At 44.5% G+C, this 12362-nt stretch overlaps 2 protein-coding genes across 2 annotated transcripts in view; one reads left to right on the top strand and one right to left on the bottom strand.

Moving 5' to 3' along the window:
- Window positions 1–543: 543 nt before the first annotated feature.
- On the bottom strand, window positions 544–6603 carry APEX2 (apurinic/apyrimidinic endodeoxyribonuclease 2). Its single transcript, XM_072123924.1, has 7 exons — window positions 6430–6603; window positions 5689–5804; window positions 5279–5362; window positions 4235–4415; window positions 3971–4117; window positions 3815–3884; window positions 544–2334 (listed from the first exon to the last, which is right to left on the bottom strand). Exons 1-7 carry the CDS (start codon window positions 6456–6458, stop codon window positions 1372–1374), a joined length of 1590 nt encoding a protein of 529 aa, XP_071980025.1. The 5' UTR covers window positions 6459–6603; the 3' UTR covers window positions 544–1371.
- Window positions 6604–6624: 21 nt separating this feature from the next.
- Window positions 6625–12362, top strand: part of PFKFB1 (6-phosphofructo-2-kinase/fructose-2,6-biphosphatase 1) — a 40594-nt gene continuing 34856 nt past the window's right edge. The window contains exon 1 of the mRNA XM_072123928.1: window positions 6625–6700. The gene's annotated coding sequence lies outside the window, so the exon portion shown is untranslated. The remainder of the gene's footprint in view (window positions 6701–12362) is intronic.

Here is a 12362-nt window from a genome sequence, read left to right as displayed (position 1 = left end):
ACGTATATACGTCCCCCATATGTTCCTGTGAATGCAGCCTAAAATTCCCTATTTTTCCCGTCATCAGTTTGTCATCCGACAGCCTTTTATAATAATATAACTATCTATGGTATGTAGCTGAGACATTGTTTAAAAATAGTTTAAAGAAGGTTGACAGATTAGTGTCAGGTGACTGGGGAGGGGGAATTACAGAAACGGAGACCTCCTTGTATAAAGTAGCTGAGTGAGGAATGCGAGGTGGGTTATAATAGAAAATTCTCCCTGAGAAGGTTTTATTATAATCCTTTTCACATATATTTATGGCCTTATCGCCTTTACAACCAAACACAAGGAAGTGTCACAATATTACTAAACCACAAGTTATTCTTAATATTTTATTATTCCCCCCACACCCTGTCCCTTTACCCCAATTTATCTGTAATGTACGGTTGTTGTTTAATGCTGTCTCTTTAGAGCCGGAGGCCTACATGAATATGCTCCCTTTTCTATATTGTGGGCTTCCTGCTCTTTCACTGTCTGTTGTGTTTTTCAATAAAATAATAATTGAACCATAAATATTTTATTATTGGAACAAGTGCAAAATATTTTTAAAATTTACTCAAATATTTTTTTAAAAAATTGTCATCATAATGAGACATTTCAACTAAGTGCTTTAGATTAAAAGTCCTATTAAAAGTTGTTTCTATATTGTAAACCTTGAACCAGCAAGGAGTTCAAACGGGTGGAGAAAGCTCAGACAAACTTCAGTGCACCCTATGCCCCTTCCATGGTGGTTTCCATCTTTGTAAATATCAATGGCTGAATATGTTCTTTTTCCGGTTCTAGTAATGGTCCTTGTGGTCTGCATCTCATTCCGTATGAAAAGCTGTGGTGGGATTATCTCCATTCAAGTCAGAAGATGAATGTTTCTCAACTACTTCTTAAAGGGCACGCCCATGCAAGTACAATTATCAGATGGCTGAGGTTACAAACTTTGGCATCTCCAGCCATCAACGCAATGGTGGACACAATGGTCTGGGGGTTGCCCCACTCCCAGCAAGTTTGGGATAGCAGTAACAATCCAGGAAAGTGCATAGGAGGGTGTCAGTCGGGTGTCACTGCACCTTTGCGTGGACTGGCCACATCACCAAAAATACTGAAGTTTGTCCAGGAGACGGGGAGTGGCAACGTCACATTTCTGTATTATATAAGAGCTCACGTCCAGAGCAATGTTCAGTCCATGGGATCAGACCCACATACAGGTGCGTTTCTACGGAATGAACACATTCATGCGCACACGGCCTCAGGTCGTAACAACTCATAAGGAGGTTGTAAAAGGAACACTGTAGATGTCACCACGCGGTGAGAAAGCTCCTTTTCTAAACCCGGAGATCATCCAACCACTCCAGATTTTTTGTTAACCCACAGAAAAAAGTTGCATCGCGCCTGTGGGTTGGTAGAGTGACCCTCAGGACGTGCACAGACATAGAACTGACGGCCGCAGTTGGGACCGGCTTTCTTTACGGTTCGCAAGACACAGGGCTCTCCATGTCCCTTACAGTTAGGTGGAGGAGGTGGTCCCTTCAGAACGGTCTTCCAGAAGGCACTTGACTGTTGGGTGCCATTTTGGGTTCCGGAGGTCGGAGCTGGAGTGCTCTCTTGCTGTGTTGATACCTTCACATTCTTAATCTCGGAAACCTCAATGTTAGCAGATTTATTATGTCCATCATTTAAGGTTGTTGGCTTGGGCACCACAGGTTTGAAGAAGCCAAGGAGACTGCCCTGCCCACTTTTGGGACCCAGTTTACCTTTTTTCCCATTATTCCCGCAGACTTTCTCGACTGTCCTCTTGCGGCTAGAACTTGTTTCAGAGCCTTCGTTTGAGGATTGAGAACTTGACAGCTCCTTATCCACAGCTGAAACTTCAAGGTCTTTGTTCTTCTTGACCAAAAACTGAGAAAGTTTCTGCTGCCGACCAGCAAACTCCGGAAGGTATTTGGTGCATAGTGATGGGCATTTGTCAGCTGGAAGAGGACAACATTTCATGAGAGCCTTAACTGGGCAATGGTCAGATCCTTCAACCTCCGGCAAAATAATGGAATCTAAGAACTCAGCTTCTACCAGCTTTCTATTGGCCAGAATATAGTCTATGCGGGTGCCATAGTTGGTCTGCCGAGCACCAGAAGCTGAGCACCAACATGTAAATGCGTTCTTCTGAGTGGGATGGAAGTATCGGAAACTGTCCAGAAATAGAGCGCCATCCGGTTGGTCGGACACCTCCTCTGTTTTAGAGACAACTGGGTCAGCAAGGAACTGGTTCAGCCATTGACGTCCCGGATTCTCCTCAAAGACTTCCTAAAATTATGAAATAGAAGACTTCTAGTCACAAAAGCTGTAGAAAGAGTAGATAAGATACTTTTTCTCAACCTCTTCCAAACCACACAACTAAAGTTTTTGTCTCTAAAATTGTAGCTACAAATCCATAAGACAAAGCTATATTTCTAGCTTACCCCAAGTGTTTTATTCTTACCTGTACACTTCATTCTTTCTCTCTAATGTCCTATTTGGTAATATTATAGCTTTGGGAGTATGAGAGTGTTGGAGAGAAAGATCTATCTGCAAAGTAGTCTGGTACATCTGCTTCTCACTAAATCCTGTGTATATCTTGATTTGTGAAAGGTCAAAGAATTGGACCTGCACAAATCTTATACAGAGAATAGATCATCAGGGCAGCAATTGACCAGAAAACCCCATTAAAAGAAAATCACTGAAGCCCACTTAACTGAGTTGCATGCAAGTGCTAGTGATGGTTCATCCAAATTACAACGGGACCGCGACACTTCTTAAAAAGCAATATGTTCTTTATTTTATCATTCCTGTCATTTTAAAATAACAGGAAACATGGCAGAGACTTAGCCTACACGTTTCAATGATTAACGCGTAGGCCAAGCACGTAGTGCTCGAAACGTGTAGGCCAAGTCTCTGCCATGTTTCCTGTTATTTTAAAATGAAGAAATAAAGAACATATTGCTTTTTAAGAAGTGCTGCGGTCCCGTTTCACTTTGGATTATTCCTGCCTACAGTCTTAGCAACAACACTCTTTAGGATCGAGGATTTCTTAATGGATTGTTACCCAAGTGTGAAGACTTGCAGATAATCGGGGTGAGCCGCATTATACTCTATTTCTTTATCTTGTTTGCCGTTATGCTAGTGATGGGTCATTCGCGAACGAGCCGGCTCCCTGGCATGAACGACAGTAGTCGGCTCCCTGCAGTGAGCCGATGTCTCACTTAAATGGCTCACTACGCCCCCTTTAGCCAGATAATATCAGGATAAAAGTGGTGTGGTGTGGGGCGACTGACTGATTATATATTTAATAGGTAGCCGTGAAGGAGCCAGAAGAGCCGGCTCTTCTTAGTGAGAGGAGACTAATGATCTAGCTGAAAAAGAAGAGCCAGACTTCCCATCACGAGTAAGTGCATCATATGTTACCTTCATGATGCCGATATAAGCCCTCAGTTGCTACATGAACAATGCCTCGGCCAGCATGAGGTATTATACTACTGCACAGTTTAAGGTTGTCCCTGGAAGCAGCATCTTTTTGCACACACCGAATGTGGCATCTACTATACTTTCAGTACTTGAGCAAACAAGGATTCATCCAATGTCAGGGGAGTTATCATGGGGGCAACTCAGGCAACGTCGCCATATTGCACTTTAATGCCATTTACACATCAGACCCGAAATGTAAGAGAATGTGTTGTATCAGAGCTGTAATTGCTACACATAATTTTGTAGACTCCTAATGTTAGATGAGCGATTCTCCAAAACTTACCACATCTGTTGGATCACAGTGGTCTATTTGTTTATGAGATGTGTTCACATCACCAAGTATGATCACGTGGCTAAAACAAGACAGAAGAACCCATTAGTCTTGACAGATTCCTTGACAGATTCTTGACATCATATATTCAATTCCCTCAAGACTCACCCTACATCTTTTAAAATGGCTTCTGCCCGGATCTGCAGCAGTCGGTAAAAGCGCAGCTTGTAGGTCTTGCGTTCAGGCTTCTCTGGGTCTGCTCTTGGGCAGTAGACATTGATAACAGTCAATGTCTCCTCTTTACCGTCCGTTGTGCTGAATAACAATTTATTAGTTTATAACTTTAAAAACACTAGTGTGCCCCCTTGTGGTGAGTCACTGGAGTGCAACTATTTCACTCTAACACTAAAGCAAAAGAAATCAATAACTTACAGAATCTTGTGCTGTGTGATCACCGCTCTCCCCTCCTGGTCTAGGGACAGGATCTCCTCTTCACAGAATTCCTCAGTATTACCATAGCAGCCTATGGTCCCTTTCTGAGTGGTCAGCAATCCAGAGAGTCCTTCCTCCGCAGCCAGAGGGATTGTGCGGTTCTTACAGAATGTGGCCACTCCTGTAGAACAAAGATTTTTTTTTTACTGAGGGACTTGCCAGACAATGAAAGGTCATCACTAGATTTGTCCAGAACTTTTGGTTAGGCGGCTTTTCCTGAAGCTTTACGCCCCTAGTACGGGTGATGCCACACGTTAGCGTTTTGATACGGAATCAAGTAGGTACATAAAGAACAAAGAAAAAGAGGATGCGTACAAGTAATCAAGTAATTTTATTGAGCAACAAAAAATAGAATATTAAAAACAATTAAAAACACAAATCGTGGTAAAAATACCCAGTACTTGATACTGAATCAAAGCGCACTGGGGCAACCTGTGGCCGATCGCATATGAGTTTCTATGCAAACACATGCGCATTTACACAAGACACCGCACGCTAATTGCCGATCGCATGCGGGCCTCCCCAGTGCGCTTTGATTCCGTTACTATACTGAATCAAAAAGTGTGTGGCATCACCCTAAGCAGGCTTGGCTTTGATTGGCCATGTGGGCACATCTGGACAAATCACAGTGTTGTCCAATTCCTAGGGGCATAAAGCCCTGAATGGATGAGGCAGAACCTAAAGTTTGGAGCAGTGTTGACTAGAGATGAGTGGACCAGACTCTTTACTTCACGCCAAGCACAGCGCTGTACTGTATATAGTGGCTGTGCTTGATATTGCAGCTCAATACCATTCATTTAATTTGGACTAACTTCATCACAGATATGTGACCAGTGAACGTGACGTCGCAACAAGTGGGAGTGCAAGGAGTCAGTCCCCACTAGGCTGACACTAAGGACTACCCCATAGGTAGAGGGATCATCTATAGCAAAAAATACCCTTAAAACTAAATTACCAGAATCCTGGTGGCTGGTAGCTACTTACCAGAATATCCGCTTCTCACACGACTGAAACTGAAGTAGGAATTATAACCCTCAACTATGGCAACGGGCTCCTCCAGCAAGTCTCCTGTACAGAGATGATAAAAAGAAAGTCCTCATATCAGTATTACCTAGTGGCATAGACTTTGAGGCCGCGTTCACACGATGCATTGTTCTGCTGAGTTTTTGACGCATTCCAAAGACTTGAATCGTGAACACATGCTGAGGTTACATTGCGTTTTAGCAAATGCAGTGGAAAAGCAATGTAACCTTAGCATGTAATCGGGGCTGAAGCCTTTGGAATGCGTCAAAAACCCAGCAAATAAACGCATCACATGAACGTGGCCCAAGACTGGCATTTTATCAAAGCTTGTTCCTTGAAGAAGCACCATATTTGGTGACTGTAACACATACTAGTAACTTTTGTCTCCTGAAGACAGATGATATCAGCATCTAAGGAGTCCAAGATGTTTTTCAATCCCACACGAGTTGCCCGTATACCGTTGATATTCCAGCTCACAATCTTCATCCTATCAAGAGGAAAAGGGGTTGAGAACTCCATGCTGCAAAGCCACAAGTGTTCTCTATCGCCATTAGTTCCTGGAGTCGTCTATATTTACGTCTACACGATGCGTTGCGTTTTTGACACACTCCAAAGGCTTGAGTCGTTATCCCATGCTAAGGTTACATTGCGTTTTAGGAAAGGTGTTGGAAATGCAATGTAACCTCAGCGTGTGATCAAGGCTGAAGCATTTGGAATGTGTCTAAAACGCAGCAAAAAAACGTGACGCATCTTGTGAACCCGCCCTTAATGGCCCAGAATTATTAAAGCCCCTGCATGCTGAAGTTACACATGAAGATGTCACTTTCCTTTTTTTATTTTTTAAAGACCACTAATAAATTAGGCGGCCACTTCCTCCTCCCATTAATAATTTTGTCTTATAATGGAAATTCAGCAGTGAGAACACAAGTGATCACTAAGTGCACATCCAGATCGGTGCATAATACGAATATCACCTTAGATCAAACCTCTCTTGCTACATTTTGTTCACACTGTATTGAGGATCTGCACTATCTGCTATGAAACTACAACTCCCAGCATGCCCTGACTGGGAGGAGCCCACCACTACCCCTGATACAGCGCAGTACACACACCTACAGCTCTCCTGCCTGTCCCCCGACATGTCCGCAGCTCCCTGTATCACAAGCTGATGACAGCGGTGACCTCCTCTATTTCCCGCCTCCCGAGTTCAAGGAGGGGGGGAAACCATGCTGTCCGGGGATCCCGGCGCAGAGATACGACGTCATCACAATGGGCGGAGATTGTAGAGCGCGGGAGAGGCGGGGATGAATGACGTCACGATCTGACCCAGTATATAAGCTGTCTCCGCCTGTAGTACAACATTTGTAACTTCACGTCGCTGAGGTAAAAACTGATGGTAACGAGCAGGTTTCACGGCTATCAAGTGTTTTTTGTTTTTTTTTATGTCAGATCTGACTACAAATATGACGTCCACTACATAATCCCCCAAAGCTGAGGGAAAAATTCTGACAAGACGAAATGGCAGCTGTAATTTTTCCCAGTCTTTACTTCTGTATGTTTAAGGCCCCATTCACATTGGTCTCCTGGTATTTTTTCAGTTGTTATAAACCAGTAGCGCCCAAAAATGGCGAAAAACTCTTAAAGGGGTTTTCCAGGACTCTGTAAAAACCTGAATTGGGCCTGGGTGGGGTGTAACAACAATCCCGCTCTGGTTCTTGCATTGCTGCAGTACTTCTGGTTTCCAGGGCAATGTGTGTACTCAGATTTGGGGTGTCGTGTCCTCCTTTAAAAGGAGTGATGGCCCATGGTGGTGACCCGGATGAAGCGGGTTCTGTGATTTTCGGACCATTGGCATGTGGCAGTGGAGAAATTATTTCTCTCTCATCCTGGCCATATAGGAATTTTCCTGATTTTTTTTTTTTTTTTTTTTTTTTTAAACGCAGCCTTGTTCACACAGGATTTTAGTGTGGGGGAAAAAAAATCTGCTTCCCTATAAATAAGAATTTTTCACTTAACGTTTTTAGTATTTTTCTGCTTAAAGTAGAACAATTCGTTTGATTTTATACACAGATTAAGGAGGTCATTGTTGGGTCTCAATTCTGCATAGATTTAAATGTTTTGTATCCCATGTTTTTTTTTTTTTCTTCTTTTTTTAATCTATCAAATTCTGGTATGTGAATTTATCCTTCAGGAAATCCCATTGATGAGTGAATGCTTAACCAGTTCGCGACCGAGCCCTCTACATAGCTGGTAAGTCTCTGCTGTATATTGCAGCAAAGGCTTACCAGTAACACCCGTGATCGGTGCCGGCACCGATCGCGGGTGTTTTCTTGCTGATTGGCGCCGCCATCTTTCCGAGGATCGTCGCTTCCCGTGACTTCATCGGGGAGCGGCAATCCGTCGCCATGGTAGCCACGGGTCTCACGAATACCCGAAGCTACTTCGGGTTAACCCATTCATTACAATGTGCTATCAGCACATGGTAATGTATGAGTAGTAAAATCCCCATATACTGCCATACTATAGTATGGCAGTATATGGTAGGATCGATCAGACAACCTAGGGTTAAAGTACCCTAGGGCAGTGATGGCTAACCTATGGCACTGGTGCCAGAGGTGGCACTCAGAGCCCTTTCTGTGGGCACTCAGGCCATCACCAGAGAGGACTCCAGGTATCTTCCTGCAGTCCCAGACAGCCCAGGTATTTTAAAGTGACAGCTCTACCTGGGACTATTTTCTGCTTTATTTTTGTCCTCAGGGGGCTGGTATCAATGGAAACTGTGAGGGCGCGTTCACACGTTCCGCTAGCGCCGCGTTCATAACGCGACGCTAGCGTACAGGGGGCGGAGTTTGGGGCGATCGCATATGCGTTTCCAGAGAAACGCATGCGATCGGGTTATTAATCACATGCGTTTCCCGGGAAATGCATATGCGATCGACCCGAGCCCTGCCCACTGCGCTAGCGTCACGTTTGGGCACTCGGCCTCTAAAAGGTTTGCCATCACTGCCCTAGGGATTCTTAAAAATAGTAAAAATAAAAAAAATTATAATAAAAAAACCTAAAAATTCAAATCACCCCCCTTTCCCTAGAACTGATATAAATAAACAGTAAAAATCATAAACACATTAGGTTCACCGTGTCTGAAAATGCCCGATCTATCAAAATATAATAACGGTTTTTCACTGCGTTTAACCCCGTAACGGAAAATCGCGTCCAAAGTCAAAACTGGCATTTTAAATTCTATAAAAAGTGATCAAAAGGCTGTACAGTCCTAAAAATAATATAATTGAAAACATCACCAAAGTTGCAAAAGATGACACCACCCACAACTCCGTACAATGAAGTATGAAAAAGTTATTAGTGCAAGAAGACGGCAAAATAAAAAAATTTGTACATGAGGTTTTAATTTTTGCAAATGTATGAAAACATTATAAAAACTACAAATTTGGTATCCCTGTAATCGTATTGACCCAAACAATAAAGTAGACAAGTCATTTGTGGCGTGAAGTGAAAGCCGTAAAATCTAAGCCCACAAGAAAATGGCGCAAATGCGGTTTTTCACCATTTGGAATTTTTTTTTCCCGCTTCCCAGTACATGGCATGGAATATTCAATGCGATCACTATGAAGTGCAATTTGTTACGCGAAAAACAAGCCGTCACATAGCTTTTTACGTGTAAAAATAAAAAAGATATAGATTTTTGAAGGTGGGGAGTGAAAAATGGAAATGAAAAAACGGGAAAGGGCCCGGTCCTTAACCGGTTTAACAGGTTTTCCCACTAGGCAAGTTAGGTCCTATCCTGTGGATAGGGCCTAACTTGCTGATCAGTGAGATCACAAGAAAGAGGGGTCTGATGGGGTCCCGAGTACCTCGGTCGGACCCCTGGTTCCTCCCGGAGATGAGTGGAGGAGATGGCTGCACATGACCGTTCTGCTCCATTCATCTCTATGAAGCTGACAGAGATTGCCAAGTGCCGCACTCTCCATGAGCTCCATAGAGATGAATGGAGCAGAACAATCATGCCACGGCCATTTGCTCCATTACTCTCGGGGAGAGAGAACGAAAAGGGGTCCGATGGTTCTCAGAGACCCTCACTGATCAGCAAGTTAGTCCCTGTCTTGTGCTTGGTTAGATAACCTCTTTAAAGGGGTTGTCCACACTCGGGAAATAATTGATATTGTTTGCGTAATAAAAAGTTATAGTATTTAAATTTACACTTTCTGTATCAATTCCTCAATTTTTTTCCAGATCTCTGCTTGCTGGCATTATATAGGAAACTTTTTTTTTTTCCCCTCCTGCAGATAAAAACCAATCCCATGTCATGTGATGTCACACAGGTGCATGGCTTGTTAGATCACACAGCTTTTATGACTCTGTTTTAACAAGCTGTGCCCCTGTGTGACATCACATGACAGGGATATAACGAGCCATTCTCCTGTGTGACATCACATGACCAGGGGTATAACAAGCCGTGCCCCTGTGGGATATCTTATGACAGGGATATAATGAGCCGTGCACCTGTGTGATATCCCATGACAGGGATATAATGAGCCATTCTCCTGTGTGATATCACATGACCAGGGATATAATGAGTCGTGCACCTGTGTGACATCACATGACAGGGATATAATGAGCCGTGCCCCTGTGTGACATCGCATGAATAGGGATATGATGAGCTGTGCACCTGTGTGACATCACATGACAGGGATATAACAAGCCGTGCCCCTGTGTGATATCCCATGACAGGGATATAATGAGCCGTGCACCTGTGTGACATCACATGACAGGGATATAACGAGCCATTCTCCTGTGTGACATCACATGACAGGGATATAATGAGCCGTGCCCCTGTGTGACATCACATGACAGGGATATAATGAGCCGTGCCCCTGTGTGACATCACATGACTAGGGATATGATGAGCTGTGCACCTGTGTGACATCACATGACTAGGGATATAATGAGCCGTGCCCTTGTGTGACATCACATGACTAGGGATATAATGAGCCGTGCCCCTGTGCGACATCACATAACAGGGATATAATGAGCCGTGCCCCTGTGTGACATCACATGACTAGGGATATGATGAGCCGTGCCCCTGTGTGACATCACATGACCAGGGATATAATGAGCCGTGCACCTGTGTGACATCACATGACCAGGGATATAATGAGCCGTGCCCCTGTGTGACATCACATGACCAGGGATATAATGAGCCGTGCCCCTGTGTGACATCACATGACTAGGGATATAATGAGCCGTGCACCTGTGTGACATCACATGACAGGGATATAATGAGCCGTGCCCCTGTGTGACATCACATGACAGGGATATAATGAGCCGTGCCCCTGTGTGACATCACATGACTAGGGATATGATGAGCTGTGCACCTGTGTGACATCACATGACTAGGGATATGATGAGCTGTGCACCTGTGTGACATCACATGACTAGGGATATAATGAGCCGTGCCCCTGTGTGACATCACATGACTAGGGATATGATGAGCTGTGCTCCTGTGTGACATCACATGACTAGGGATATAATGAGCCGTGCACCTGTGTGACATCACATGACAGGGATATAATGAGCCGTGCCCCTGTGTGACATCACATGACTAGGGATATGATGAGCTGTGCTCCTGTGTGACATCACATGACTAGGGATATAATGAGCCGTGCCCCTGTGTGACATCACATGACTAGGGATATGATGAGCTGTGCACCTGTGTGACATCACATGACTAGGGATATAATGAGCCGTGCCCCTGTGTGACATCACATGACTAGGGATATGATGAGCTGTGCTCCTGTGTGACATCACATGACTAGGGATATAATGAGCCGTGCACCTGTGTGACATCACATGACAGGGATATAATGAGCTGTGCCCCTGTGTGACATCACATGACTAGGGATATGATGAGCTGTGCTCCTGTGTGACATCACATGACTAGGGATATAATGAGCCGTGCCCCTGTGTGACATCACATGACTAGGGATATGATGAGCTGTGCACCTGTGTGACATCACATGACCAGGGATATAATGAGCCGTGCCCCTGTGTGACATCACATGACTAGGGATATAATGAGCCGTGCACCTGTGTGACATCACATGACAGGGATATAATGAGCCGTGCCCCTGTGTGACATCACATGACAGGGATATAATGAGCCGTGCCCCTGTGTGACATCACATGACTAGGGATATGATGAGCTGTGCACCTGTGTGACATCACATGACTAGGGATATGATGAGCTGTGCACCTGTGTGACATCACATGACTAGGGATATAATGAGCCGTGCCCCTGTGTGACATCACATGACTAGGGATATGATGAGCTGTGCTCCTGTGTGACATCACATGACTAGGGATATAATGAGCCGTGCACCTGTGTGACATCACATGACAGGGATATAATGAGCCGTGCCCCTGTGTGACATCACATGACTAGGGATATGATGAGCTGTGCTCCTGTGTGACATCACATGACTAGGGATATAATGAGCCGTGCCCCTGTGTGACATCACATGACTAGGGATATGATGAGCTGTGCACCTGTGTGACATCACATGACTAGGGATATAATGAGCCGTGCCCCTGTGTGACATCACATGACTAGGGATATGATGAGCTGTGCTCCTGTGTGACATCACATGACTAGGGATATAATGAGCCGTGCACCTGTGTGACATCACATGACAGGGATATAATGAGCTGTGCCCCTGTGTGACATCACATGACTAGGGATATGATGAGCTGTGCTCCTGTGTGACATCACATGACTAGGGATATAATGAGCCGTGCCCCTGTGTGACATCACATGACTAGGGATATGATGAGCTGTGCACCTGTGTGACATCACATGACTAGGGATATAATGAGCCGTGCCCCTGTGTGACATCACATGACTAGGGATATGATGAGCTGTGCTCCTGTGTGACATCACATGACTAGGGATATAATGAGCCGTGCACCTGTGTGACATCACATGACAGGGATATAATGAGCCGTGCCCCTGTGTGACATCACATGACTAGGG

This window comes from Engystomops pustulosus, chromosome 9 (genome assembly GCF_040894005.1).
Source record: "Engystomops pustulosus chromosome 9, aEngPut4.maternal, whole genome shotgun sequence".
NCBI classification, from domain to species: domain Eukaryota; kingdom Metazoa; phylum Chordata; class Amphibia; order Anura; family Leptodactylidae; genus Engystomops; species Engystomops pustulosus.
This window is presented reverse-complemented; position numbering and strand designations above follow the sequence as displayed.

What these genes read in the sequence shown, in the direction of transcription:
- APEX2 (XM_072123924.1), bottom strand. Translation starts at nt 6,458, where the DNA reads ATGTCGGGGGACAGGCAGGAGAGCTGTAG. An exon ending in TGTGAGAAGCGGATATTCTG is followed by an intron (nt 4,416 to 5,278) that starts GTAAGTAGCTAC and finishes TTTGTTCTACAG; the next exon opens with GAGTGGCCACATTCTGTAAG. An exon ending in ACTGTGATCCAACAGATGTG is followed by an intron (nt 2,335 to 3,814) that starts GTAAGTTTTGGA and finishes TCATAATTTTAG; the next exon opens with GAAGTCTTTGAGGAGAATCC.